This window comes from Equus przewalskii, chromosome 2 (assembly GCF_037783145.1).
Source record: "Equus przewalskii isolate Varuska chromosome 2, EquPr2, whole genome shotgun sequence".
Lineage (NCBI taxonomy): Eukaryota > Metazoa > Chordata > Mammalia > Perissodactyla > Equidae > Equus > Equus przewalskii.
This window is the reverse complement of record NC_091832.1, coordinates 20,909,593-20,936,565: the sequence shown is the minus strand read 5'-3', so window position 1 is coordinate 20,936,565 and position 26,973 is coordinate 20,909,593. Positions and strand designations below refer to the sequence as shown.

Sequence of the window (26,973 nt, the reverse complement as noted above, 5' to 3'; positions counted from 1 at the left end):
AGAACTAGACTGACCTACAACTAGGATATATAACTATGTACTAGGGCTTTGGGGAGGCAAAAAAAAAGGAAGATTGGCAACAGATGTTAGCTGAGGGTTGATCTTCCTCACTGAAAAAAAGGTGGGGGCCTACGAATTCTTTTTTTTTTTTTTTAAGAGTTTATTTTTTTTCCTTTTTGTCCCCAAAGCCCCCCGGTACATAGTTGTATATTCTTCGTTGTGGGTCCTTCTAGTTGTGGCATGTGGGATGCCGCCTCAGCGTGGTTTGATGAGCAATGCCATGTCCGCACCCAGGATTCGAACAAACGAAACACTGGGCCGCCTGGAGCGGAGCACGTGAACTTAACCACTCGGCCACGGGGCCAGCTTCTACAAATTCTTAAAAATAAATAAAAAAATAAAAGTACTCTTTGAAGCAGCAACACTCTTCCAGGAATTTATGCTGCAGATACCTAAGATGGGCAAAATTCTATGTATACAGAGAGTTGCTTCAGCTTTGCTGGGAGAGCAGAAGACAAACTAACCTCAGTTCATCAGTAGAGAGCTTGAGGAATAAATCACACACCCGGGGATGACACAATGTAGCTGAAAGTGACCCAGACGTGCATGTGCCACAGTGGAAGCAGTTCTAAGACACAGAGTAAATCACAGCAAGCAGTACCATCCTTTCCCGGCCGAATCTCAATTACAGATCCCAAGAGGACACGCAGGGCTGCGGGGGGCCCAGGGCCACCTTCAAGGCTACGGTTTCACCTGAGCAGGTGGAGGAGGAAGAAATGCTCTTATCTCAGGCCACTTTCTCTTCTACTTTCTTGACACCACAAATGACAGGACAAAGCCTGTGAAAATCTCCCCAGTTCAAAGTGCACACACATCAACACACACTCGTGCTGTGCCATGCTGCTCCCCCGCCTGGAGGGCTCCACGAGCCTTCGGAAAGCACGAGTCAGCCTCCAAAGGACCTGTCTGAGGCCCATCAGCACATCCCTCTCCACAGCCCAGCCAGATTCAGGTCTGGCTCCCACTCCAGAGATCTCAGGGGGATGAGGGCACCCGGGCAGCTTCCTCTCACTTTTCTGATGGCTGTGAAGGAGTCCTAGGTGGCCTCTGGCAGCTACCTCTCCTTCCTGAGAAGAGGGACTGAATAAACCCAATTTCAGTCTTTCTAGATCTGATCTCCAGGGAGTACTAGAAAAGCCATCTCTCCCCTGAGGGTATGCCGCTGTCCAGGATGCCATCAGTTGGTCATCTGCTGAATCAGTGTGGACAACGCCAGACTGAAGGGGGCTGCTCTTCAGGGACATTTGAAGGCTGAAGAAATTACAGGAGTTTTGCAGACTCAGCCACTTGAGTTCCTAAAACTCTGAAGAAGCTCATCTGCCTGGGCAAATCTGGGCAGAAGAAGGTGAAGGGAGGGAGGCTGCCCTTCTTCAGGGCACTGACTCCAGCAAAACCAGAGAGAAGCCTGGCCCGGAGCTGGACAGGGTGCCACAGACTCGCAACAGATCCTCTCCTGGGAGAGTGTGCTCAGGGCCGACTGACGGAGCTGGCCAATCTCACCGGACATTTCTTCTCCCAAGCCATCCTATTTGCACCATCATTCACTCTGTCATCCAAACCAGGAACCTCAGGGTCACCTGCCACCCTTGCTCCTCCCTCAACCATCACTTCCAAACACTCTCAGTGTCCAGTTGATCTCTCCCCCCAAATAGCTCTGACCTCTGCCCTTCCTCTCCGTCCCCACTGCCTCTGCCCTGATCCAGGCCCCCACTCACCCTTGCTTTGATTATTGCAACAGCCTCCTACAGTGACGCCAGACTCTCTCCTGAATCCATCCTCCTCCTGCAGTAGGAGGCCACTTGTGAAGATGCGGGTCTAATGGTATTTCCTTCACTTAAAACAAAGCACCCCATCACCAACAAAATCAGAAGTTCAAGCATTTTGGCACTGGTGCCTACCTATCCAGCATGTTCTACAGCCAGGTCCCTTCACACCCTGTGCTAGAACCTCTTGTGGTTCCCAAAGTGCACAGACACCAACACGCATTCATGCTGTGCCACGCTGCTCCCCTGCCTGGAGGGCTCCACGAGCCTTCAGAAAGTGCGATTCAGCCTTCAAGATCCAGTTTAAGCTCTAAGGACTCTCCAAAGTTCTCCCCAGTGTCTTCTTCATCCCCCAGGGGAATCACTTCCTTCTGGTTCCCACTATATGCGGCACAGACTCCTGTGACAGACTTGCCCAACTCTATGCAAGTTTTAACTGGTCAGGAGCCTGCCCAGTCCCTGCTAGACCACAAGCTCCTCCAGGGCAGCACCTGCCTCTCCATTCTCCTTCTGCCCTCAGTACCCAGCACATCCCCAGCCATACGTGGCAGCTCATGCATGTGGAACTGGGGTTCTGGATTTTGAGCTACCACACACATCAATGTGTGTGATGCTTCCTGACAATACTAATTCAGATACCAGACTAGGGTCACCAATAGGGACACAAATGGAAGAAACTCCAAATATTTTTTTTCCCAAGTATACTTTGAAATATGATTTTTGGGGGGCTGACCCAGTGGCGTAGTGGTTAGGTTTGTGTGCTCTAATTTGGTGGCCTGGGGTTCAGACCCTAGGCACGAACCTACACACCACTTATCAAGCCATGCTGTGGCAGCTGTCCCACATATAAAGTAGAGGAAGATGGGCACAGATGTTAGCTCAGGGCCAGTCTTCCTCAGCAAAAAGAGGAGGATTGGCAGCGGATGTTAGCTCAGGGCTAATCTTCCTCACAAAAAAGACTTGATTAAAAAAATAATAAAATAAAATACGATTTTTTGCTCAGCAGTCCTACTTCTATTTTAAAAAGTGGTTCTTTTAAAGAGCCGAGCTGAATCATTCGCATGGCTCCCATACAGACCGGTAAACTCCCCAGAGATTTCCTTTTCAGAAAGAATACAATAAAATTCTGTGATCTTCTTATCCCTCAAGACACTTGTGACAGCTCAATGGGACATAGTTGTAGTTGCCACTAATGGCTTCAGCTAATTCTTGGCAGTTCTTTCCTACAGCCTGTAATAAAAGTTCACACTTACCAAGCATTTCTTACTCGGGGTGTGCTAAATGCAGGACCTGGAACACCTTACTTAATCCTCACAACTAACTTACCAGGGAGGGGCTCTTACCATGCCCATTTTACAGAGGAGAAGCTGGGCATGGAGAGAATAAGTAACTTCTAGTGACTAGCAGTACTGGGATTAGATCTGTCTGTCTGCAGAGCCAAACAGGCTGTTAACCACTACAGTCGGCCGCCTTCCCAAACGTCAAATTAAAGGCCTGAGGGAGCAAATGCTGCACCCCCTGCAACTGGTCTTCTGAGAGGGCAGCCTCACCTCCCCCGCTGCTCAAGCACCTGTAATCCCAGGAAGAGAGGGGCACATATGCCAGGCACTTCTGGGCCAGGCAGAGAAGCCCAGGGCAATGCAGGAAGCTTGTCATCTGCCACCGGTTGCATACAGTGTGTTCTCAGCAGAGATCCCAGCGCCACTCTCCTCTCAGAGGCCTGCAATGGCCTCTGGAGATGTCTCCAGTCCTTTAGTCTCTCCTCTCCTCTGCCAGGACCCCAGAGAGAGAATTCTAAAACTCAGATCCAATCGTGTCACTCCTCTGCCTAAAACCTTTTCACTGGTTCCCCACTGCCCTTGGTGTAAAGTCCCAAATTGTTAATGTGGCATTCCCTTGTCAACCTATAATGCCTTACCTCACATTGTCAACTTTCATACCATCATACTGAACAACATGAGGCTTCTGGAATGAACTAGAAGTTTGCTTGTCTCTCCCTCTCTAAGCAGAACACCTTGCCCCCTCATTCTCACTTGGCTAAGCCCTCCTGTCCTTCTTGATGCAGCTCCAGCATCATCGCTCCTGCCCAGCCTTCCCAGGACCCTCCCTGTACCCAGGCTGAGCTAGCACCTTCCTCTGCTAGGCTCCCACAGCTCTCTGTTCCTGCTGCTACCAGCTTTTTTTTTTTTTTTTTTTTTTTGAGGAAGATTAGCCCTGAGCTAACATCTCCTGCCAATCCTTCTCTTTTTGCTGAGGAAGACTGGCCCTGAGCTAACATCTGTGCCCATCTTCCTCTGCTTTATATGTGGGACACCTGCCACAGCATGGCTTGCCAGGTGGTGCCATGTCGGCACCTGGGATCTGAACCTGCGAACCCCAGGCCGCTGAAACGGAACATGCGAACTTAACCGCTGTGCCACCGGGCAGGCCCCTGCTACCAGCTTGTTTAGACCACATTTCAACTATTGGTTTACAGGTCAGTCTACTTTAACCAGAACATGAACTTCTTGAAATAAGAATAATAGCTAACATTTATTGAACTCTTATTATGTGACAGACGTGTTTCTAGGTGTTTTACATGTGTTAACTTTTCAAATCTTCATGACAACTCTACGTTATCACCCCTGCTTTAGAGATGAGAACACTGAGGCATGGAGAGGTTAAACAATGTGCCCAAGGTTACACAGCTAGAAAGCTGTGGAGCCAGAATTTGAACTCAAGAAGTGTGGCTCCAAAGCCCACTCTTAACCACTATAATATGGGATCCGTGCCTCTCCAGGCAAGGACACTGTTGTTGTCATATGGGGAATGAATGAATGAGGACTGTCTCCAGACTGTCCAGATCTGACAAACCGGCAGAGCAGGGCCCTTAAGGAGCACTGGAGCAGCTCACAAGCACTATTTACAAACAAGGATTCTTTCGGCCTTACAATGACATATTCTGCTCTTCCTTATCTCATGCAAAGCTAAGCTAAGAGGGAAACACGCCCAGCCCAGAATGACTACCCTCTTCCCCACAGCTCTCAAAACCAAGCAAAGCCAACCGGTTTCCTCCTATGACTTAAAACAGAGCAAAGTCTATCCTGCCACCGAAGGCAGCTGTCATCTCTTCCTTCCGCCAACAACTAGGCATCCTAAGGAGTGGGGGTGGGCAGAAAAAACAGGGTGTCGGGAATCCCAATGCCCCTACCCACTGCCTGGAAGGTGAGACCAAGCGGCGTGGGAATGGGCGGGCCTGACGGGGCACAGCATGTGAAACAGTGACCACAGCAGCAGGCTCTCTCCTTGGAAAAGGCCGGCCGAACGGAGCATGGCAGGCAGGCAGCTCTGACCCGCACCTGAACGCCGCCGGGGATGCGAAAATTCCCCAGCAGCCATGATGCCCGTGCCATCAGGTGAGGGCTCCCGGAGGAAGCCCCGGCTGGCCCTCCCTGGGGACTCGTTCTAACTTTCAAGTCACTCTCGGGATCGGGACGGAAGCATGGAGAGGCGGAGGGTGTCTCTTGGGAAAAACCTGGCTGGTTCAGATGCTGGTGCCCTCACTCACCGGCCGAGGGATTCCAGGCAAGGCTGGCAGTGCCCCCCTCCCAGGGCTGCGGCGGGACCGAGGCTCCCCGCGGCCGCCCGGGACCCGGTGCGCGGCAGCTCCCGCCCCCGCCGCCCGGGAAGGGCAGCCTCCGGCAGAGGACGGGGCGTCCGCTGTTGCCATTTCTGCCGCACCCGGACGGCCTCGGGCTGTCACCCGGGTGTCACCGCCGCGGCCGCTGAGGCCCGCCCCCCCAGCCCGCACCCCCCGCCAGGCTCCCCGCTCCGGGACCCCCGCCCTCACCTTCCCCCGGGGCTCAGCGCTGCTCGCCCATAGTCCGTAGCCCGGAGCCGCGGCTGCTCGGCGCTCCGTCCCGGGGGGCCGGGAGCCGGGCCGGGGGCGTGGAGCCGCTCACCGCCGCCTCCCAGCGCAGCTGCCCGAGCCGCCGCCGCCACCGCCGCCTCGCTCCATGGCTGCGGCGCCGCCACCTGACAACGGAAGTGACGCACCGCCCCCTCCTCTCGGGCCAAGCCGCAGCCCCTCCCCTCTCCCCGGGCCCCGCCCCTCGCCCGCGTCCTCAGCCCCACGGCGCGGGGGCGGGAGCCATCTTGACGATGGGCGGAAGCCTTCAGGCAAGAGGCCAGAATCCGATGGCTGATTGGTTAAGAGCAGGGTCTGGGCCGAAACATGTGAAGCGATTGGAGCCCGATGTGCTAAAGGGGCGGTACTTACCGCTGATCTATGCCTGCGGTGAGGCTGGGCTGGACGCACCATCCCCGCCCCAACTCCGCAGAACCTCGCGTGCCCTACACTCGCCCTGCCGGGTTGGGAGGAGTCTCCAGTGGTTGGAAGATCGGCCAGTTGTAGTGTATTGGTTAGAAAAATGGCTCTTCCTTGATCCCCATTTCTCGGTCTCTGGAGCTCGTGCGGAGAATGCTGCGGTTAGGTTCAATAAACGACAGAATTCCTGTCGCAGCCTTCACAATTCATTTCCCTCTAAGACCCCTCGCTTTTGTAGCAACCCCGCTTCAACCTGTAGAGCCCTGGAGTCTTGACCTGGCAGGGTTACGGTGAAGAGTTCCTAGGAACGATTCCAGCTGTCTGACCTCAGTCCCTCCTGCTGCAGTTTCGGTCCCTTTCTCCTCCTCCTCCAGCAACCACGCCCTCCATGAATCAGCTTCTTGCACCAGCAGATGAGCCCTTTAAAGGGATTGCATCAGGCTGGTGACTCACTGGGGCCCTCCGAGAGCCTGGCTTCCCTCCTCTGGCAAGCAGAAGCAGCTAGAAGGGCTCAATGGCAGTAGCACCAGTGATCACGGCTCCACGTCTTTGTCTCAGAGGTGTGAGCCAGCGTGCTTGCTGCATAGGACTAGCTAACTCCCCGGTGTCTTTTCAGCTGTCCCCTGGGTCACTCTGTATCCATGTGTGGGCACGCGTGTCCAAGCCTGTGTGCGCTGCTGGGTTTTCCTAGGGCTTTTGGCCAGGCACTTACGTGTATGCGTGTTTGTCATCTCCACACAGGCGGTGCCAGGACATGAGAGTTAGTGCGAGTGAGTCTGGCTGCCTCCTCCCGGGTCCATCTCTTTGTCTCTCTGAATGCCCGGTGCCCGCTGATCTGATATGGCTGAACTACAATAGTAATGTAAACAGCTCCTACTGTTGTGTCACAGGCTGTGTTAAGCACGTTAGAGACATCAGCATTAGGAGTCTATTTACAGATGAGGAAGCTGGAGCCCTGAGAAGTGAAGTAAACTGTCCAAAGACGCACAGCTAATAATGGCAGGACTATGATTTGAACCAAATCTGCTAGATTCCCAAAAGGCTGGATTTGAGTCCTTGCTGTGTCCCTGACAAGCTGAGTGACTACGTGCCAGTTCTCTAACCTTCCCCATCTGTCAAAATAGGGGTAACACGTGGTGGGATCCCCGTGAGGATTCACTGAGTCTGGAAACATCTTCTCCTAGCACCTGGGAGTAAGAGTGCTCACACTCATCTCAGTGACGGGGATGACTGGCAGTCAGGCACGAAGGAGCCAGCCCCGGCCCACCAAGCTCCTCTCTCTGACAAAGGGAAAAACCTAGGGATTCCGGAAGCCCTGACTCTGACAGGAACAAGTTTTGGTTTTTCCAGAGCTCTAATTATCAGCTGGATGAATCACCTGGAGCTGACACCATCATCCCCGCCCCCGGGAAACTCTCAGCTGATTCAAAATATAGGATTTTAACAAAGAAGAGGAGGAGGACCAGAAAGAGGGGAGGACAAGAGGGAATGAATAGAAACTAAAGGTGCCAGCCAGAGGAAATGAGAAACTGTCATCAGGACACCAGCATGAGGAGACCACTGCTCCACACACACACACACATACACACATAGGCACGGTGACATACTCTCCTGCTGGCTCTCCAACTCTGGGCATACTGGCAGATGGTGCTGCCATAACAAAGTGATGCCTGTCACAACAGTGTGAGATGGTTGCTTGACAAGGTATAGGCAGATCTGCCCATCACGGAGGAGAGGAGGAGAGCTTCAACCCTGGGAAGCTTCCTCAGGCTTCTGAAACCCAGCAAACTCTACTTACTGCCTGGGCTTCTGGCTTCTCTTTGTGGACAAGCTCCAAGGCCTGGGGATGGTAAGTTTAGAGTGCCAGGCACATACCTGGTGGCTGGGTACCACCACTGAGGTGAGCAGAGCATTGCTTGTGCTTGTCATCAGTGTGATGTCAGGAGTGCCAGGAAGCAGAATAGTGTAGTGTAATCATTAAGATCATGGAGTTTGAGCCATGCAGACCTGAGGTCAAATCCCTACTCTGCCGTTCACTGGCTCTTTGACCCTGAGCAAGTCATTTAATCTTTCTGGGCCTGTTTGCTCATCTGTAAAATGGGGCTATTAATATTTCCTCCCAGGGTTGTTGTAACGGTGAAATGAGATGATTCTTTCATTTCACGAAGATGTATGGTGTGCCCACTATGCACAGAGCTCTGAGCTGGAGACCCAGTGGGACAAAAAAGACAGCCACTCTGCCCTCCCAGAGTGTGGAGTGCCCTGGCGCAGGGCCTGGCCCGCAGTGAGAGTCAACAAGCAGTAGCTATTTTCATGAGACCATCTTGGCATTCTGCCACTGACTTCATCGTGGGACCTGGGGAGAGCCCCTCCCCCTTCCCCCTGAGGAAACTGGGCGTCAGTTTCCTCAACTGTAAAATGATGGAGGTGGACTGGATCAGTGGTTCCCAGCCTCCTCACCTTCGAAGCTTCTTTTAGTATTCTCCCTCCACATGAGCCTCATATTTGGTAAGACTTTGTCTCCCAAGGGATTCCAGTTTCCTTCGAGGACCCTTCAGCCAGGAGGCCAGACTGGAACTCACGGAACTGACATTCTCCCTCAAGTCCCATCTAGCTGAGAACTGGAGATTCCGCGTCACTTGTACGGCCCTCCAGGGAGATCTGAACGTCAAGCCGTATGCCCACTCAGCTCTCCTCAGAGCCCTGCCCAGATAGTCCCCACCCCAAAATGAGAGAGACCCCTGAACTCTTCTCTCCTGGAGTGGGAAGGGGTTGGGGGACACACCATGTGCCCTGAGCACTCAGAATTCCCGGGGACTCAGTCATCAACTGAGCCCCCATGTTGGTGTATGTGCATGCTTGAACAAAGGCCATGGCAATGAGTACCACAAACCCAAGCTCTGATGGGGCGATGACATTTTGAAATATGTTTTTCCTCTTTTCCTGGGTGTCCCTCAGCCCTTCCCTTATGCAGATCGATAGGTTACTCTGCATTCATTACGTCAGGAAACAAATGATACAACAGAATGCAGAGTTCATTTTTAGCTTTTGAATTCCAGAAGCCTAGCCTTCGGGGAGGAATGGAAAGAATTTCTGTGCAGAAACACATTGAGAAAACCATGCAACCAAGGGGATCTGGGAGACCGAGACTTAGCGGGTGGTCCCTCAGAGAGAGAAGCTTCTCCTCAGCCTGGTAGCTGGAGGGCATCAGCCGGGTCTCAGGGTCTGGAAGCAGGAAGAATTGCGCTCCTTTTCCTGGTGGAGCGCCAGGAAGTAACCAAACCCTCTGAAGAAACAGCTGTGTACTGCATGCGGGCAAACAGGGCCTAACCATCCCAAGATCCTCAGAATTTCCTGGGCCTGACTGGCTTGGGAAAAGTAGAATAAAAATCTGAATGCTGAGACAGGTGGGCGGGGGGAGCAACTCAGCAGACGAAAGACCAGAACAAAACGAGGACATCTCAGTGGATGCTAGTATGATGGGATGACCACCAGATCAGGCCACCCTTCCCACACTTTGGCACCTTGAAAGGAAGTGCCCTAACATTCAACCAATTCCAAGAAAAGTTGGGGGAACTTTGAAGTGACTGCAATTAAGTTTCTGCCACTCTGGCTAAGTGAGGTAAAGCAGGAATTCAATCAAGTTAGAGAAAATTCAAGCTATATTACTGACACACCAGAAATTGGAACCAGCTACACTCCTTACCGATGAGGCCTGGTATCATTTGTTTACCCCCGCCCCGCCATTTCTTCTGCCTCGCCTGCCTCTCTCTCCTCCATCAATAGTCACGATGGTACTCTGTCATTGCTGCTGACCCCCAAGCGTTCCCACCTCAGGACCTTCGCTCTGGCAGTTTCCTCTACCTTCCTTTGGTTCTTTAAATGGCAGCCCCCTTCTCAGTTTAAATTTCACTTCTTCAGACCACACTCTCCAAAATAAAATCACCTCTGTATTCTCTCTCAAAGTGCCCTGTTTATTTCCTTCATGACATCTGTAAATATTTTTACTTTTTTTGTTTGTGGTCAGTCTCCCCCTCTACAATGTCAGCTCCTTAAGGGCAGGACCCTCGTCCATCGTGATGTTCCCTCAGAAGCTAGCATTATGACCAGAATTACTTGTGGAGTGAATGACCAGTGGCAGTTAGGACATTCCTGGCTCGCCATAGGCTTGTAGGCACTGAGCTTTCTCAGTCCCCACCCGGGCCCCTGACAGCCTTTCCCAGGAATCCAGGATTGGATGTCAAAAGACCCATCACCTTGGGGCTTGAAGACTTAGCTGTGCTCTACCCCAGGGATCAGCAGGACTGTGTCTCAGTGGGGCTGGTTCCTCTCCTTCCCATCTATCCTCCCAGAGCCTTGCCTAGGAACGACAGAGGGCCCACTGGGTCTGGTGCACGATGCTCACGGAATATGTCCTGAGCCTCTCTTCTCAGCCATCTGCGCTAGGCCTCCCACTTCCCTCCCTGGCCTCAGGGTTCTCCTTGCCCTGCTGAGGATGTAGAAGCCCCTGGCGCACCATTTAAAAGCATCAGAGGTACACCTGTCCTCCATCCCTAGGCCAAACTCCCAGCACACGCCCTCTTCAAGGCTGGAAATGTTTGCAGACATGTGGGGAACCCTGGCAAGGGGGGCTGCAGTGAGGACTCCCCCCAGTTCATTATTCCAGACAGGGTGGCTGTCTCCCCACGTGCTGCAAGGACGTGGGCATTTCCACAGGGAGGATGTCCCTTCTGTGCCTGCCCTCTGCTTTTCTCTTACCAGCAGTCACCTTGCGGTGTCGATCCCCTTAACTGTAGCTGTCAGAGGGGCCTGGAACCTCAGAGACGTGGTTTTCTCTCTGCTAGGACCCACTGTTCTCTCCTGAAGGCAAAAGGCAGAATCTAAGCAGGTTCTAGGACCCCTGGGCAATGAAATAAATACAGTGTGCAGAAGAATCATGGGGGGGCAGATATTAATAATGTAGATTCCAGGGTTCCAGATTCTGGTTCATGTTGGGGGAAAAGGGGAACCAGGAAAGTGTCTTTTCTAGACACATCCTGGATGGTTCTGATGAGGTGGTCCAAGGACAACACTTTGACCAAGACTGGGCTGGAATGTGAATGCAATGACCTTGGGCTACTCGTGCCCACATGAACACTCCTCGCTCAAATCTCCCTCAAGAAATGAAAGCATCTAAGGTCAAGGGCCTTGCCTTACTCAAAACTCGGGTGTGGGAGTTCTCAGGCTGGATCTCATCTTGTGGTTCTTGACTACCTCCTCCACTAGATTATAAGCCCCTCTTCAGAAGGGACCAAATCTTACTCGACAATGTGCTCAGCAGAAAGCCTGGCATGTGGCGGCTGCTCTGTGGATGTTTGTTTGATGAAGACAAACTCTCTGGTTCCATGGGACAGAGCTGCTTTCATTGAAACGGTAGTTTGCTAGCAGCTACAAGAAAGACTTGGGTTCTAACCTGAGAAGCCCTTCTTCCCTGAGGACCTAACAAGTCTGAGTCGGAGCCTGATTTCCTGCTGTTGGATGAGCTCCCACGCTGGAGGGGAGGGCCCAGGGTTACTCCAGCCTCTCTACCTAAGGAAACGGCAACGAGACTAACAGCCCCTTCAACAGGGAATCGGAACAGAAAAGCCACTTTCCACCTGACCAGACTGAAGGACTCTCCTACAGTCTCCAGACTGTAGTCCTCAACTTTGCTCATATTAGTCTCACCTGGGAAACTTAAAAAAACTCCCCAATGCCCAGGCCAAGCCCCGTACCAGTTACATCTGAATAGCTGATGGTGGGACACGTGATTCGGCTGGGCAGCCAAGGTGGAGAGTCAGCGCCCCACTGTACAGAACCAACAGAGAGCCCGGCACACATCAAGCAGAAGCACGAGGCACTGGCTTATTTGTATCCAAATTTAGTTTTATGAGAAAACAAACACAATTGCAAGAGAAACCGGGACACTTAGGGGTGGCTCAGGCTGAGCACATTTAATAACACTCACTGGGAGAGGGTTGAAGACTATTTGAGAGATTCTCTAAACCAGTATATCAAAAGATTCAGATACAAATGATCAAAAGGGAGGATTTTCACCTACCCCAAGGCCACAGTCAGAAAAATAGGATTCTGCGTCCCAGGGTGAGTCTGGGAAGTAGAACCCTATGAAAGGCAGCTGTGACAGGTGGTGTCTGTCAGAGACATCAGTTCTGGGCTGGGCCCCATCCCTTCCCAGGTTCTGGGCAGCGAAGGACGGCAGACAGTTGGCTCAGTAGAACGCTGGAGGAACCTGAGTGGGGACTGGAGCTTGCTCATGGGACAGGCTCATTTATACTTTTTGGAGGGAAATTCCCGCCGGCCTTGGCCCTTGCCGCCAAAGTTGCGCACCCGATGGATGACCTGCAGCTGCTGCTCAATGGTGGCGGTGATGTTCACATCATCTGGGATGTGGACGTAACGGACGTTACGGCCCGTCACAAAGAGGTCATCCAGCTCGACCCGATGCCCCCAGCGGTCTGTGTAGGTGACGTTGGCCAGGCGGATGTTCATGAAAGCATCAACATTGTCTATGCGTCCCCGGGCCACGCTCTCATCCCGCAGGTCCACAGTGGTTACCTGGCCCTGGAGGCCCTGCAGCAGGATGATCAGGCTGTTCTCTGAGATGGTCCGCTCCTTCACTGAGTGGCTGACGGCCATTCTTCCACACTGCTGGCTGCTCCCTGTGGGAGGAGCACACAGATGGGAGCTGCAGCAGGCGAGGGGGTGCAGCTGCCAACTCACCTCCACCAGGTTCTAGCACAGAATTCTCAGCATGGACTCCCCCCAGCCTGTGTACTTCCCCAATTTTTGTGTCAATAGAGCACCCTTAGGAGCCAGGTACTCATGTGCACACCTCAGAATCCTCATACCACCTTGCAACGATTATACTTATTTTATAAATGAGGAAAATACAGCCAGGAGAAGTTAAGTAATTTGCCTAACATCATAAGTTGATAAGTGGTGGTGCTGGGATTCAAATCCATGGCAGCCCGACTCCAAACCCCACATCAGCAATTCTGAACCCTCACTGCATATTAGAATCACCCAGTGAGTTTCTACCTGGCTGCCACACCCAAGAGATTCTGATTCATTTAGTCAGGGGCGCGGCCCAAGTATCCTATTTTTTAAAAGCTCCCAGGTAATTCTAATGTGCATCCAAGTTTGAGAACCACTGATCATCTAGAGTGTAATTTACACCCTTGCGACTCAAAGTATGGTCTGGGGGCCAGCAGTCTCAGCATCACCCAGGCACCTGTTAGAAAGGCAGACTCTCTAGTCTCTCCCCAGACCTCCTGAAGAATCTGCGTTTTAACAGGGCCCCTAGATGAATCACCAGTTCTCAAGCGTTAGTGTGCCTCAGAAATCACCTGCAGGACTTGTTAAAACAGATTGCTGGGCCTCACTCCCAGTTTCTAACTCAGCCCGTTTGAGGTGGGGTCCAAGGATGTGCCTTTCTAACATGTTCTCCGTTGATGGTGATGTTGCTGGTCTGGGGGGCCACACTCTGAGAACGACTGGTCTACACCATGCAGCCATCCTATAAGTAGAAATTTAGGTAACTAATTGAAAAGAATAGTACCACATAGGTTTTGAAGGTAGAGAAAGCTACGTTGGAATCCCCACTCCACCCACAAACTCTGTAAACCTAGGACAGTTACTCAATGTCTCTGAACCTGTTTTCACATCTATTAAACCATAGGCTACATGAGGCTTACAGAATCTCGCTACATTGAAGGTACTTTCTTCTGCTTTCAACGTGCCCCAATATTGTATTAACGTAACTTTGTCTTATCTATCCCCTATTTTCAGAGGCTGAGTGGATGCTGGTGGAATTTTCTTTCCTTAAGACCTCACTCAGAATCCCGACAGGGCTGTGCAGGGTGGCATCAGGTGGGGCAAGCCAGCCCACACCACTGATGAGCGAGGCTGGGAGCTGGGCCGGAAGAGTCTAAAGACCCCGCCCAGGCTTCCCCAGGAGTACGCCGAAGCAAGGGGTTGGGGTTGCAAAGAGGCAGGCCCGGGCTCTCGGACGGGCTCTGTCACTTCCTAGGAGGGACACCTCGAGCCAGCCACTTAGCTTCTGCAAGGCCGTTAGCCCATCGGTAAAATGGGGATGGGGACGACCCTTTACTCACAGAGCAGTGGGAGTGGGCTTGCGGAGATGCGCTATACTCAGCAATTCGGGAAGAAAACGCTGCCCCTGCTCCCCGCCGCTCTCTGGAGTTCCGGGGTACCAGGCTCCCCAAACCCACCGCGCCGGATCCCTTCCGATTTCCGGGTCCGCGGCGCCTCGGAAGCTAGCAGACGCCTAAGCGAGCTGGCTCCCTCCAGCAGCGGGCCTCAGAAGCCATGGCAACGGCGGAGCCACTCTGCCCTCCCGGAGCATAGAGAGCACGTCAGCGCGCCGGGCCTGCGCCACGGTGGGGCGAGCTCAGAACTACAATCCCCAGAATGCCTCGCGGGCGCCGTGGCTCGCGCTCTTGCAGTCCTCGGCCTACGTCATTGGATTCTCTCTTTCATTGGAGTCATTCATTCATTCAGTAAATATTCATCAAGCTTTCGCCAATGTGTCAGGCTCCTTCGCAGGCTCTGGACGTAGAGCGGTGACTAAGGACACAAGCTCCCTGATCTGATGACCCTTTGATTTACTGGGGGTGTGTGTGGGGAGTCGTCTATAAGAAAACAAACAAGAAAATTATGATAAAAGTTCTTCAGAGGATTAAAATAGGGTGATATGATAGTGGCTGTGTGGATGCTTAGGGATGTCCTGCGAAGGTGACATTTGAACTGAAACGAATGGCATGAAGACGACCTTGTGAAAACTAGGAGAGAAACATTGTAATTAGAGGGAAAAGCTGGCGCAAAGGACCTGGTGGGGATGAGCTTGACAGATTAGAAAAACAGGTTCGGCTGGATGACCTTTCCGTGACAGGCTGGAACATCCGTTATGTCCTTCTCAGTGTTTGACCATACTGACTATCCTCTTCGTCTTTTTTTTTTTTTTTTTCTGGGGCATTGCATCATTTGGTTTCACCAGGCCAGTAAGACTGAGGAGAGTGGTGTGACAAGAGGTTGTAGAGGAAGGCAAGAGCCAGAGCATTTAGGGTTTTGTAAGCCAAGGTAAGGAGTTTGGATTTCTTGGTTAGGAGTGCTGGATCTGGAGGCAGTGCCTGGGTTCAAATCTGTTCCTTGCTAACTATGACTTTAGACAACTTAACTATCCTCTCTGTGCCTCAGATTCCTTGTCTATTACTAGAAGTGCAATAATAGGCTATCAAAGGGAAGTGACAGGATCTGATTTACTTTTTTTTTTTTTGCTGAGGAAGATTAATGCTGCACTAACATCTGTTGCCAAGCTTCCTCTTTTTTTGCTTGAGGAAAATTAGTCCTGAGCTAATATCTGTGCCAATCTTCCTCCACTTTATATGTGGGTTGCCGCTACAGCATGGCTGACAAGTGGTGTAGGTCTGTGTCTGATATCTGAACCCGTGAACCAGGGCTGCCAAAGCAGAGAGTGCCAGACTTAACCACTATGCCACTGGGCTGGCCCCTGATCTACATTTTTAAAAGGTCTTTCCGTATAGCCTTGGAAAAGTCGCTCATCTCAGCCTCAATTTCCTCAGGAGAAAAAAAGATAGTCTATGTCAGAGAACTGTCATAAGGTTTGAGGGACCTTCATTAGTGTGTGAAAGCACCTGGCACCTAGGAGATGCTCACCGAGAGTTAGGCTGGTTCTGTTCCTTCACTCTCTCGCTCATTGGTTTCCATCTCCCCAGGAGCCTGCCCTTTTCACCCGCGATCACAGGTGGCCTCTTCTTATCCTGAAAACAGAAACTTTCTCCTCCATGCAAGCTTCCCCTTCCACAGTCAGACTTCTCAAGAGAGGCCTCTATACCGGTGTTTCTCCAAGCGTAGTCCCTTTTCCAGCCTCGTATCTGTGTGACACTGGATTTTCTTCGTGTCCTTCAACCAAAAGAACACATCACACCGGACTAACTGCAGAAGCAGATTCGAGAATCCAGCTGACTTCTGTTATGACAGACATTAAAGAGACTTGCAACAATGTAAAATAATGTCACTCTTCTCCCCAAACTTTGTCTTTTGGAAAATGTAATTATTTTTAATAAAAATATGTTAATGGGTCTATTATCGTTATTTTTACATGAATGAACATTAAAATTTTCAGTTTTATATATAGGTGATATATTGTATATCTATCCCAGATAAGCAAACGCTTTTGGGGGTTTTCAATACTTTTTAAGAGTATAAAGGGGTTCTGAGACCCAAAAGTTTGAGAACTGCTGTTCTCTCCCAAGGGCTTTCACCTACTCACTCAACTCACTGTCATCTGGCTTCTACCCCCAAGACTCTACTAACTTCTCTGGCAAAGGTTGCTAATAATCTCCTTACTCATAAGGAGAACCTTTATCTTCTTTCTTAGTCCGTTTCCCTGGATTCTTCTCAGTGCTTGATGATATTGACCATCCTCCTCTTTGGTATTTTTTTTTCCTGGGGCATTGCATCATTTCATTTCTCCTGTTTCTCTGATTGCTTCTTCTCCATCTCTCCTTTTTTTTAACCCCACTCTCTTCTCCTGCTCCCCAAACGCGTGTGCTTTCTCTGGGGCTCTCTTCCCAGTCCAGCTCTCTACTTGGTCGTGTCTGTCTCCACGCCATCTACCGCATGCGCTGAGTCTCTTGTCTGGGTCTCCAGCCCAGACTGCTCTACAGATCTCCATTTTCCAACTGTCTGTTGCTGATTCCCACATGTCTTACTGTACTTGACACTCAGCACGTCTATGAGACAAATTCATCAAGTCCTTTCAAAATCACTTGCTGCTCTGCATTTTTCTATTGCTGTGGTTGCTACCACCATTTTTCAACTACCCAAGTTGGGCACCATGAATAAACTTGACAACTTCTATCACTTCTTGATTCCCCGACACCTGTCACAGGCACTGAGCCCTGCAAATTCTTTGAAGTGTGTCTCCCATCCTTCACTTGCCTTTTGTTTACTCTGACTGCCACCACCCTAGTTGAGACCTTCTTTCTCTCACTTGATTCATCAGAAAAACCATCTTACCGGTCTTTGTGTCTCATGATCCTTTGCCAACAAAGTACAATTATGATCTTATTATTTACGTGCCAAGAAAACGTTCAATTCACTAGCAGAATAAAGGTTCCAGTGCTAACACTGATTTGATTCCAACCTACCTTCCAGCTGGATCTCCCCCAGGTACTCTACCCAAATTCTCCAACCAGTGTTTTTTAAAATGTGGTAAGGGAGCCAGCTGCCTTATTGTTATCTGGAATGCTTGTTTAACCCAACCCCAGACCTACAGAATCAGAAGTGGAGTCTGAGAATTGGCACATCTAACAATGCACACTAAAATTTGAGACCCACTGTCCTCTCTAGTCAGACTCAGCCACTCAGCAACCCCCAGACACGCCCTGTACTCGCCTCTGCCTTTGCTATTCTGCTCCGTCTGCCTCAGATCCTCTCTTATCTGTGGATGTTAAGTCCAGTCCCTCCCTCAAAGCCTAGCTCAATCGCTGTACCTTTCTGAAGTCTTCACTGATTCCCCCAATTGGGAGTGACGGCTCTCCTCTGACCCCTATGGCATATCGCTCACTATAGGTTTGCTTGTTGCCTGCAGATTCGCTGTGTTGATCTACGTAAATCTCACCTCTCCTACTAGTCTCCTGAGTGTTGAGACAGGGAGAAGGCCTTAGGAGGCCCAAACGCTTCACACTACAAACCACAGTTGCTTGAGGAACACTGGGTTTTATGGATGTGGTGAGAAGGTGATAGGGATCTGAATGAAGATGTGGCAGTGGGACTGGGAAGAAGAGATGAATGTTAAAGATCCTGAAAAGAGCTAATCAGAATCCTTGGAGGCTGATTAAATCCAGAGTGCGGGTGGGAGGAGGAGGAATCAAGGATTTAAATTTTAACCCTGCGTATCTAGAGAGATATAGCCAGCCCTGGTGGTCTAGTGGTTAAAATTTGCCTGCTGTGGCCCAGATTTGTTTCCGGTCAGTGAACTACACCACTCATCTGTCAGTTGTCATCCTGTGGCGGCTACGTGTTGCTGTAGTGCTGAAAGCTACACCATTGGTATTTCAAATGCCAGCAGGGTGACCCACGGTGGACAGGTTTCAGCAGAGCTTCCTGACTAAGACAGACGAAGAAGAAGGACCTGGCCGCCCACTTCTGAAAAAATTGGCCAAGAAAACCCTACGAATAGCAGTGGAGCATTGTCTGATATAACATTGGAAGATGAGAGGACGATGCAAAAAGACAGGGCAGGGTTCCGCTCTTCCTGTACACGGGGTCAGTGGGAGTCAGAATCAACTTGAGGGCACTAACAACATACCCAGAGAGCTGGTGGCCCACTGATAGGAATAACAGGGTTGGGAGTGGGGACGCGGCTCATGCCTGTGGAGGATATCTCATTTTTTGGTTATTCAGCCACTGAACTCCTTTCCCCACATTTGGGGAAATCTGACATTCTATGAATTTTGGTGGGAGCTGGGGTTCTGCATCCCACTACTGATAATTTAAAGGCCAGATATTGTCTCTGATCTTTGTCAGCTACAGCATGGGCTTGTGACCTAAACTCAGGCGTTTAAATCTGGAGCAAGTGACACAAGCTAGCTGGGACTGCTTAGGCTCCATCCTGGTGTCTGCGTCATCCAGCGCCTTATTCCCGGGTGCTGCTGGTGCTGGAGTCCTTCCCTAGGCTGCCTACCCTTCCCTCTTCCTGGCCATTTTCTCATGGTTCTTCAGTCTTCTTGACAACTGTCAGTTGCCTGAAGCCCTTTCAGTACATTCCTTTTCTACTTAAGTAGCCAGAATTGGTTTCAATTTTTTTGCTGCCAAAAACCCAAACTAGTACACGGCCCACCTGAATTTAATTCATTTCAGGAGCCTTGAATTTTTCCTTTTAGATGAGCTCTGTCGCGGTTCTGTTTCCAACTGTCAGAGGATCACAGAGTCCTGAGGGCCATTCCCAGGTCACCCGCTCCAAGCTACCACTCAGTGTCCAAATGCCCTCGACAGACTCCAGTGACCAGCAACTCATGTCTTTGCCAGGTGTTCTGCTCCTTTGTTAGGAATGTTGATGGCACTAACGACTAACCACAGATGTAGTGGTAAATATATATTTTTTCTAAAATTTGCATCTCTCTTTCTATGGTTTCCTGTGGCTGTGTTGGTCTCTATACTGGATGTGAACCAGATGCATGTAACTTTTACTCATTGCTTCTAGTTCTTTTCTATGGAAAACTGTCCTATTTTGTATTATATTTAATTTTAGAAGTTCCCTCATGCCTTTTGAAAGTGAAGTAAATGTATTAAGTAAATAAACATGATGTCAGTGTTAGACACTAAATGTGAGGTGATGTGGAGTCTCTCAGGGAGTGGGCCTGCCGCTCAGGTGAGGGTGGATACAGGGATTTGCGAGTCAACAGTAATGGTTGAAAGTAATGGCCTCTCTAAAAAAAAGGGATGCAAAACAATTTGCAGAAGAATGCAAACTAAGCACTGAAGGGCACATAAAACATTTGGTCAGCACTGGGGTGAGAGTAAGGGATGGGGGGAGGGCGGGCACCGGAGGGAGACTGAGGGATGAGATGAGAGCAAGCAATGGGAAAAAACAAGCCAGGGATGAAGTAAGGATCCTCTGGCAACTGACCTGGCCGTCCTGACAGACTTAAAAATGGCTACATCAACATCTATATCACACAGGGCAATCCTCAGTCAGAAGCCACTGAGGGAGAGAGCGGAAGTATGGTCAGAAAGTAGCATGATTTGAGCCACCAAAGGGTGAGGGAGTTTTAGGAAGGAAGGGGCGTTTAGTAGGGCCAAGAGCCTTCAGACAGCCAAGGAGAATGGGGAGGAGGGAAGGCTATTGGATCTAGCACAGTGGGGGCCTGGGGACGGAGGAGGCGCCTGTGTAGGGAGATGGTGGTGGAGGCGGGGGAAGGTGAGGCAGCAAGGAAGCTGGAGGGCTGGCGAGGGCATGGAGAGGGACGCAGGAGCAGCTGGATGAATTAAGACGGAGAGAACGAGGCCCTGGAGAAGCAGGGCGAAGGTGTGTGTGGGAGCGGTCTGGAGAGGAGCAGATCCTCGGCAGCCATTCAGATAAACATCTGAGGTGCAGAGAGAGCTGGGTGTGGCCAAGGGAAGGAAGGGCGTGGCTGACAGACAGGCTGAGGTACAGAGGAGACAGGAGTGAGAGTCACAAACCCAGGACTATCTTCTCATTGGCAACCGAAGCTGGGAGGTCTTCAGGTTATCCAGAAAACCCGGGTCAAATGTCCTTGGCTGACACCACGACTTCCCCTTGAGAACCTGAAAAAATGCTGGCCGCAACGTTTCAGAAGGAAGTCAGGGAGTTTTATAGGGAGAAAGGAGGGCAGAGGGATCTGAGGCAAATGCGCACATCTAGGATTTAGGAGTGCGGGGTCTGCCTCCAGCCCTTCTGGGCTGTGCTAGTGGTGTGGCCTCACCGGGCTAACGCAGCCGGGGTTTCATGCAGTTCTGGGAAGTAACAGAGAAGCTAGTGCTATTTTTGTCAGCAGAGGCACCCACTGGCCAGAAACAAACAAGAAATGCAGCGTGTATGTAGGGGGGAAATGTTAAGGTCATCAAATAATCCACGATAATTTCCATTGACCCTTGGAAAGCATCTTGACATTCTTATTGGAAAGGGGGTAAGTTATGATCTGAGAATTTCCTTCACAGCAAGTCACGAAGCTCGGCAGGGGACCTTCAGCTGTGAAGGCGGTTCCCTGGCCTAAAAACATCCCCTTTAACTCTCTCTGCTGTCAGCTGTCCAGGAACTTAGCAGCTGAAAAGGAGTCATCCAGGGCATAATTTCAAGAGAGTGAGGGGTGGGTAAAGGTTGTATTAGTTTTCAGGCTTGAATTTGAGTTTTTAGAATTAGGTATTGTATGGCAAATATATATTTCTTCTAAAATTTGCATCTCTCTTTCTACGGTTTCCTGTGGCTGAGTCGGTCTCTATACTGGATGTGAACCACACGCACGTGGGTGAATGAGTCTGATCCTCGTTAGACTTCAGGATCTCTGGGATCCGCTTACTGTGCTGAAGTTTCTCACCTATAGGCTGTGGATCTAAGGCGAAAAGTGAGTTTACCTTTAAAAAAGGTTAGATACTTATGTGGACTACATGGGATGACTTTCCTCTTAGAACTGAGGACTAAGTACATTTTTTTCCTCTCCCCCCTCAATTTTTATCACATCTCTTGGGAGGCACTGAAGTACTTTCGTTCAGAAGGATTTTCTGGCGCTTTACCGTGCATAATCTGTAGGGCATTCTCACACTCTGTTAAGGACAAGAGAGGAATAGTTTGAAACTTAGTTGAGAAGAGGTCAGTCACAGACAAGCTGAAAGAGAGCAGCTCTATACCCCCAAGCATGGAGTAGGGGGCAGGAGGGGTAAAAATTCCCATCCTTAGGTCCCACCTGGGACAGGGCCTAGGAATCTGTAAACTCAACAACCTATCTGGGCAAGTCGGCTTTGAGCCACTGAACTAGTTCTTTCTCTCTCCTACAGATGAGGGGCTGAGGCTCGGGGAGGGTAACTGCCCCAGACGCCAGGGTGCATTAGGGGGCGATGGGAGCAAGGCCCAGCATCTTGGCTCTGACCGTGGCGTGCCTTCCCCTGAAGCACACTGGGCACTGCTGTGTGACACCCTCGTGCCTGTGGCCTGGTTGAAGTGAACACTGATGCCTTGTTAGTACTTGGTTTGCATTCTTGCCAGAGTAATCCCTGTCTTCTTTTTTCTTTGCCTCCTCCCGACTCTCGTGCTTTCTCTGGAAGCTCTAAACCACCGTGCAAATAAACTTGTTTTTCTCAATATTTGTGCAAGTCTAGAGACATGAAACTCCAAGATTGCCTCATCATGAGGCTGCCTTACCAGAGATCTGTATCTTCTTTATTTACCAGGAGGACAGATACGTTTGAAACCATTGGCATGGCTCTGGGGTAGGCGGAGGGAGGCGGCTGCTTCTCGGCAGCTCGCGGCCCACCTCCAAGGCCCCAGGACATGCTCAGAGCCCACAGCGAAGTTCGTGTTTGTGGCAGGGTGGTGGGAGCCAGACTCAGAACAGGAGAGAACCTTCCCCTTCAGCTGTCACCCAGTTAGGCCACCCCCACTGGTGGCCAGATTGCTTAAAACAGAAGGCACTTTGTAAGCCTGTAACAAGTGGTTTACAGCACGATATGCTTCTCCTCCCCAAAGGAACTTTTGGTGGGGGTCTTTTTTTTTTTTTTTAAGGCATTTTATTTATTTATCTTTTCTGAGGACGAGTGGCCCTGAGCTAACATCCGCCACCAATCCTCCTCTACTTTATATGTGGGATGCTGCCACACAGCATGGCTTGATGAGCGATGCGTAGGTCTGCACCCAGGATCCAAACTGGTGAACCCAGGGCCACCGAAGCGGAGCATGTGAACTTAACTGCTTTGCCACCAGGCTGACCCCTTGGTGGGGGGTCTTTGTAGGTGAGGAAGTGTAACTTCATGGGTAGGAAGCAACTTAAATTTATTTGGTGGTTTACCTTTCTGTATCCAAACCCCATGCCTTGGGCAAGCTAAAGGACAGCTTCCCTGGCCCTCACATTCCAGAACTGTGTTTGCCTCCACTCTTGCCCAGGTGCGAGGAGCCTGAGTGGTCCCTGTGGTTGGTCTGTCTCAGGCAATGACCAGCTCAGCTACCCTCCTCCTGCCCTTTCTCTCCTACCCTCTGCCATTCTGGATATTCCTTCCAGAGGACTGAGAGGACACTGACCTCTGGATGTTGGCTGGCCCCAAGCCCACCAGTTAGTCCTGGGATGAGCATGTGGTGCAGGGCAGACGCTCCTTCCTGAGGCAATCAGGGCAGCCGTGGCCTGAGATATTTTACATGCATCCCAATTAGACTTGGCACCCTGCGGAAGGGCCAGTGGCACACCACATGTGCCACCCATGTCTCCCACTTAAGGCTCTGCTTGGCCACTGACGGTGAAGCAGAGGAGACAGGTGTCATGGCATATCATGCTGGGTGACCCGAGGAGGAAAGAACACTGTGGCAGAGGAAGATTCTGGGGGTAAGGAGTACATATCATGCTGAAAAGCAAAATATTTCCTTGGTACACATCTCCACGTGGTATAAGCCCACACCTCATATGGACAGAGAGATGTGCAGAGAACTCAAACCCCACATGCACTGCGTGGGGCCCAGCTGGGTGTCCCTGCCACAGCCTTGCTTACTCTGCCTCTGAGGTTACAGTTCCCAGTGTACCAGGGAGAGAAGGGCTGTCTAAACTGGGCCCTAACTGTTTGAGGCAACTGTCTTTTCCACTTAGTCCAAACTCTCGTACAAGGCAGAATACATCCCAGAAAGCTCTGAAGTTTCATGACGATTCCCAGGCATCTGTGAGCTGTAGGTCCCCACAGGAAAGCTGTAATTGAAAGTGGCGACAGGAATGCCCCCTTCCCTCTCTGGGGCTTGAACCTATGGCCCAGGATGCCTTGGATGGTTGCCATAAAACCAGAAAGAAAATGGGGAAGATCCGATTTAAAAGCCGGAATATATTCTGCTGAAAATATGTGCCCGTGCTCCTTCCAGAGACTGTGCTCCTGGAGGGAGACTCACGTAGTCCGTTACAACATAAACAGGAACAAGGCGGAAGGGCTTCACCCAGTAGGAAACTAGCAGCATCGTTTCGCTCCCTGGGGCATCCCGCAGGGTCCTCATCAGGCAGCCTCTCCCTATAGGGGAGGGGTATGCCTGGTCGGCACAGCTATAACTCATCCATCATGGCAAGCAAATCGTCCCCCTTGCTGGCGCTCTGCCTCGGCGCGTCCGTGATCTCAAACTCCCCCATGATCCGAGCCAGCTCTTCACTCCTCTGCTGGTCCTGGTAGAGAAACGAGAGGTGAGAGGGAACGGAGAGGACGTGCTGGCGCCACAGCCTCTTTGTGCAACTGGTGTTTAATTTTCGTCCCCCCACTGGGATGCATTTCAGTTCCTCACCTGTTTGTCAGAACAGGGACTATAGTTACATGCTGATTAGAGAGGAGAAGGGGGGCCTTCGAAGTTCAAGGTTATTACAGGTGGGGAGGGGAATTTGGCTTGTGTAATCCCCTGCACACACCTGGGTAGCTTGTATGTTGATAACTTCATAGGATAACTCTTCTGGCCTGGTGAGCGCTGCTTGCCTGCGTGAGATGGTAGAGAAATGGGTCAAAGGTTAGGGTCTTCTCCCTGCTACATGGTCATCTGACACTTGATAATCTGGCAACCTATTTTTTCTGCCTCATCTTCTGCTACTTCCCTTCACCTTTCCACTGTCCCCAACCCATGCACTCTGCACTCCAGAAAGTCAAGTCCTCTATGTCTCTGTGCCTTTGTAGATACCAAACTCTGCCAAGAATATTCCTCCCCTTCCTCTGCTTGGCAAACCCCAAGACCAAGCTCAGATGCCAACTCCTTCCGTCGGCCGGTGCAAAGTCAGTCACCGTGTCATCCATCAGAGCATTTATGACACGGCGATGAAATAAGTCATGAAGCGTTCATCCTCCTGCTACGCTGGGAGCTCTGAGGACAGGCTCCAACTTTGTGTCCCCAGCACTTACCATAGCACCTGCCACACAGAAGTGCACAGAAGAAGCGAATTCAGCGGACAGGGAAACAGAAGGCAACCCCCCACCCCCAAATATTTGGTTGTGAGGAGGATCAAGAGATAACGAAGGACAGAAAAGCTCCGTAAACCACTGTATAAATCTCGGTGAATGACCGCTGCTCTTGGTTTTGGGGGAGACTGTCTAATCCCAAAGACATCACCCTCTAACCTCCCTCGGGTTTCTTAACAGACTCTGCTTGATATGATTATCTCGACCACCAACACTTCTTGTCCAGCTGTGCCTTGCTAAGTGAAACATCAGAACTACTGTTGAATGAATCCAGAAGCTTCAGGCTATTTAATACTGGTGGATTCTGCTTTAACTAGGTTATTGAATTTGCTATTTCCTTTATGATCTTCTCATCTGTATTTACAGGTGTCACTGGTTTATCATGGTCATTTTTGGGCTCTTATCACCTTCGGGATTTTTATGCATGTCTTAAAATGTCATGTAAATTTTTTACATGTCTTAAAAAAAAAGGGTTTAAAACATACTCCTCCTCTTCCTCAGTGGCGAAGAGATTCAGCCGGAATCTCGCCTCAGGGTCACTGGGTTTCTTAGTCTCCATCCCTCCCAGCAGCCTGGCCAAGAAATTCAGCTCTTCTTTAGCAAGTGGGTTTGGAGCAATGCTTTCCTGCAGAAACAGTTTCACGATTTTTAGCCACATGAAGGTGATCACGTTTCCTGTGGAGACCCAGAGACCCAGGGTGGTATTACAAAACAAGGCAAAACAATAACTGTTTAAATTGTTTCTGGGGAGAACCAGGTCCAAATAAAGCACAGAAAACAGGCTTAACCAAAAGGAGAAATAATCTGCGTCAGAAGCAGGGGGATTCGAGCAAGGCAGCAAAGCCGAAATTTTTCACAATTTCAAGATGAGTGGAAGGCCCCAGGGACCCCCGCTCTCCCCAGACTGCCTTCCTCCTTTAAGGAGGACACTGCTTCCTCTTCAGTCAGTCTGGCTCCTTCAGCATTTACAAGGAGCCTCAGTAAAGGCTCCGGGTCCAAGGGCCCTCATTCCTGAGGAGCTACCGCACTGCCCTCAGGTGGTGACTGTCATGAACGCACTCCCCCATCCATTCCCTCCTCTCTCACCGTCTGGCCCTACTTGAGCCTTGGCCTCCTCCTGACCTGGCACTCTCTAATCCAGCTGTCCCCTCTGCTGCCAGAGTTGTCTAAAATAGTTCTCACTTCACTTCTCCCTTGCTGGAGACAAACCCCTCTGTCTCCTGCCTAAAGGACAAAGTCCAAATTTTTTAAGGCCCCAGTGTCCCCATCCAGTTGAATCTCAGGCTGCTTGCCTCAGTTACGTTCTGAGGCAGCATGTGGGAGAGACGCTGCCTCCCCACTTCCGCCAGCACTCTGCTCTTTAGCCCCCGGTGCCTTTGCCCACACTGTCGCCTTGGTCTGCAGGCCCATTTCTCCTTCTCAGCTACGCAGTATCTTACCCACTCTAGAGACCCACTTGAATGTCACCTCCTCTGAAAAGCCTTCTTGACCCCTGCCCCCTGCCCCCCACCCCACCCTATTGGTCAGAACACGTGCTCTGGCACAGCATTTTGTTCAGAATACCACTGTGTTACGGTTATTTGTTTCGATCGCTGTTTTGCCCAGAGTTCTTTAGGCCTTCAGGATGAGACCACAACTAAGCCAGTTTTGTGTCCCTGGGTACCCAGCCCACAGAATTAGTTCAGCGAATGTTTGCTGAATAACTGACTATTCCGTGATTTGTCCTATAGCTGGCTGGTACCTAGTTCAGTGAAAATTTGTAAAGGTGGAATTCAGAGAACCTAAAACCCCATTTTGAACCTAGCTACCACATCATCTATAGGGAAGCACTGAAAAGGGATGTTGTAATGATGAGAATACACACAGGTGCTGGACTCAGCACCCACGGACCTAATAGCACTGGTACAATGATATTTCACATATCCTGGTGTGTGGTTCCTGCCTAATTATGGGGTTGAGCCAAGCCTAAAATTACCTAATTAGTCAGATCACTGGAAGTCTCCATGAGAAACTACAATTAAAAACCTGTGTACTCGTAACGCTGACTCAAGAAGGCTGCAAACAATGAGGGAAATGCGGCTGGCTTTGAAATCTAGAGTTCCCACCCTTCTCCCCATCAAG

General features: G+C 50.6%; 3 protein-coding genes and 1 long non-coding RNA gene across 10 annotated transcripts in view; 1 reads left to right on the top strand and 3 right to left on the bottom strand.

Annotated features, from left to right (window-relative positions):
* Nucleotides 1-7,069, bottom strand: part of STK40 (serine/threonine kinase 40) — a 43,108-nt gene extending 36,039 nt beyond the window's left edge. The window contains exon 1 of one of the 3 annotated variants that reach the window (XM_008517521.2): nucleotides 6,842-7,069. In XM_008517521.2, coding sequence (XP_008515743.2) covers nucleotides 6,842-6,860 — 19 coding nt within the window. In that variant the 5' untranslated portion in view covers nucleotides 6,861-7,069. The other 2 variants (XM_008517522.2, XM_070594596.1) reach the window with 2 other exon arrangements.
* Nucleotides 7,070-12,015: 4,946 nt separating this feature from the next.
* On the bottom strand, nucleotides 12,016-14,588 carry LSM10 (LSM10, U7 small nuclear RNA associated). 2 transcript variants are annotated; one of them, XM_008517525.2, is made up of 3 exons: nucleotides 14,283-14,574; nucleotides 13,515-13,684; nucleotides 12,016-12,827 (listed from the first exon to the last, which is right to left on the bottom strand). In XM_008517525.2, the coding sequence occupies exons 2-3, from the start codon at nucleotides 13,681-13,683 to the stop codon at nucleotides 12,433-12,435; spliced, it is 564 nt and encodes a 187-aa protein (XP_008515747.2). In that variant the 5' UTR covers nucleotide 13,684; nucleotides 14,283-14,574; the 3' UTR covers nucleotides 12,016-12,432. The 2 variants fall into 2 exon arrangements, with proteins under 2 accessions (XP_008515747.2, XP_008515748.2); XM_008517526.2 differs by lacking the exon at nucleotides 13,515-13,684 and having other exon boundaries at nucleotides 14,283-14,588.
* A 5,751-nt stretch (nucleotides 14,589-20,339) lies between these two features.
* Nucleotides 20,340-26,973, top strand: part of LOC103549274 (uncharacterized) — a 23,821-nt gene continuing 17,187 nt past the window's right edge. For 2 of the 3 annotated variants that reach the window (XR_011533120.1, XR_011533119.1), the window contains exons 1-2: nucleotides 20,354-20,864; nucleotides 21,167-21,299. This is a non-coding gene — a long non-coding RNA (uncharacterized lncRNA). Of the gene's footprint in view, nucleotides 20,865-21,166; nucleotides 21,300-24,573; nucleotides 25,332-26,973 lie in introns of those variants that run through there. The other variant, XR_011533118.1, reaches the window with a different exon arrangement.
* OSCP1 (organic solute carrier partner 1) overlaps nucleotides 23,729-26,973 on the bottom strand; it is a 25,447-nt gene continuing 22,202 nt past the window's right edge. For both annotated transcript variants that reach the window (XM_008517530.2, XM_070594465.1), the window contains 3 exons: nucleotides 25,338-25,477; nucleotides 24,315-24,378; nucleotides 23,729-24,077 (listed from right to left, as the gene is read on the bottom strand). In XM_008517530.2, the coding sequence (XP_008515752.1) occupies nucleotides 23,961-24,077; nucleotides 24,315-24,378; nucleotides 25,338-25,477 (321 nt within the window). In that variant the 3' untranslated portion in view covers nucleotides 23,729-23,960. The remainder of the gene's footprint in view (nucleotides 24,078-24,314; nucleotides 24,379-25,337; nucleotides 25,478-26,973) is intronic.

What these genes read in the sequence shown, in the direction of transcription:
- LSM10 (XM_008517525.2), bottom strand. Translation starts at nt 13,683, where the DNA reads ATGGCTGCATGGTGTAGACCAGTCGTTCTCAGAGTGTGGCCCCCCAGA. An exon ending in TGTTTTAACAAGTCCTGCAG is followed by an intron (nt 12,828 to 13,514) that starts GTGATTTCTGAG and finishes CTCCTCCCACAG; the next exon opens with GGAGCAGCCAGCAGTGTGGA.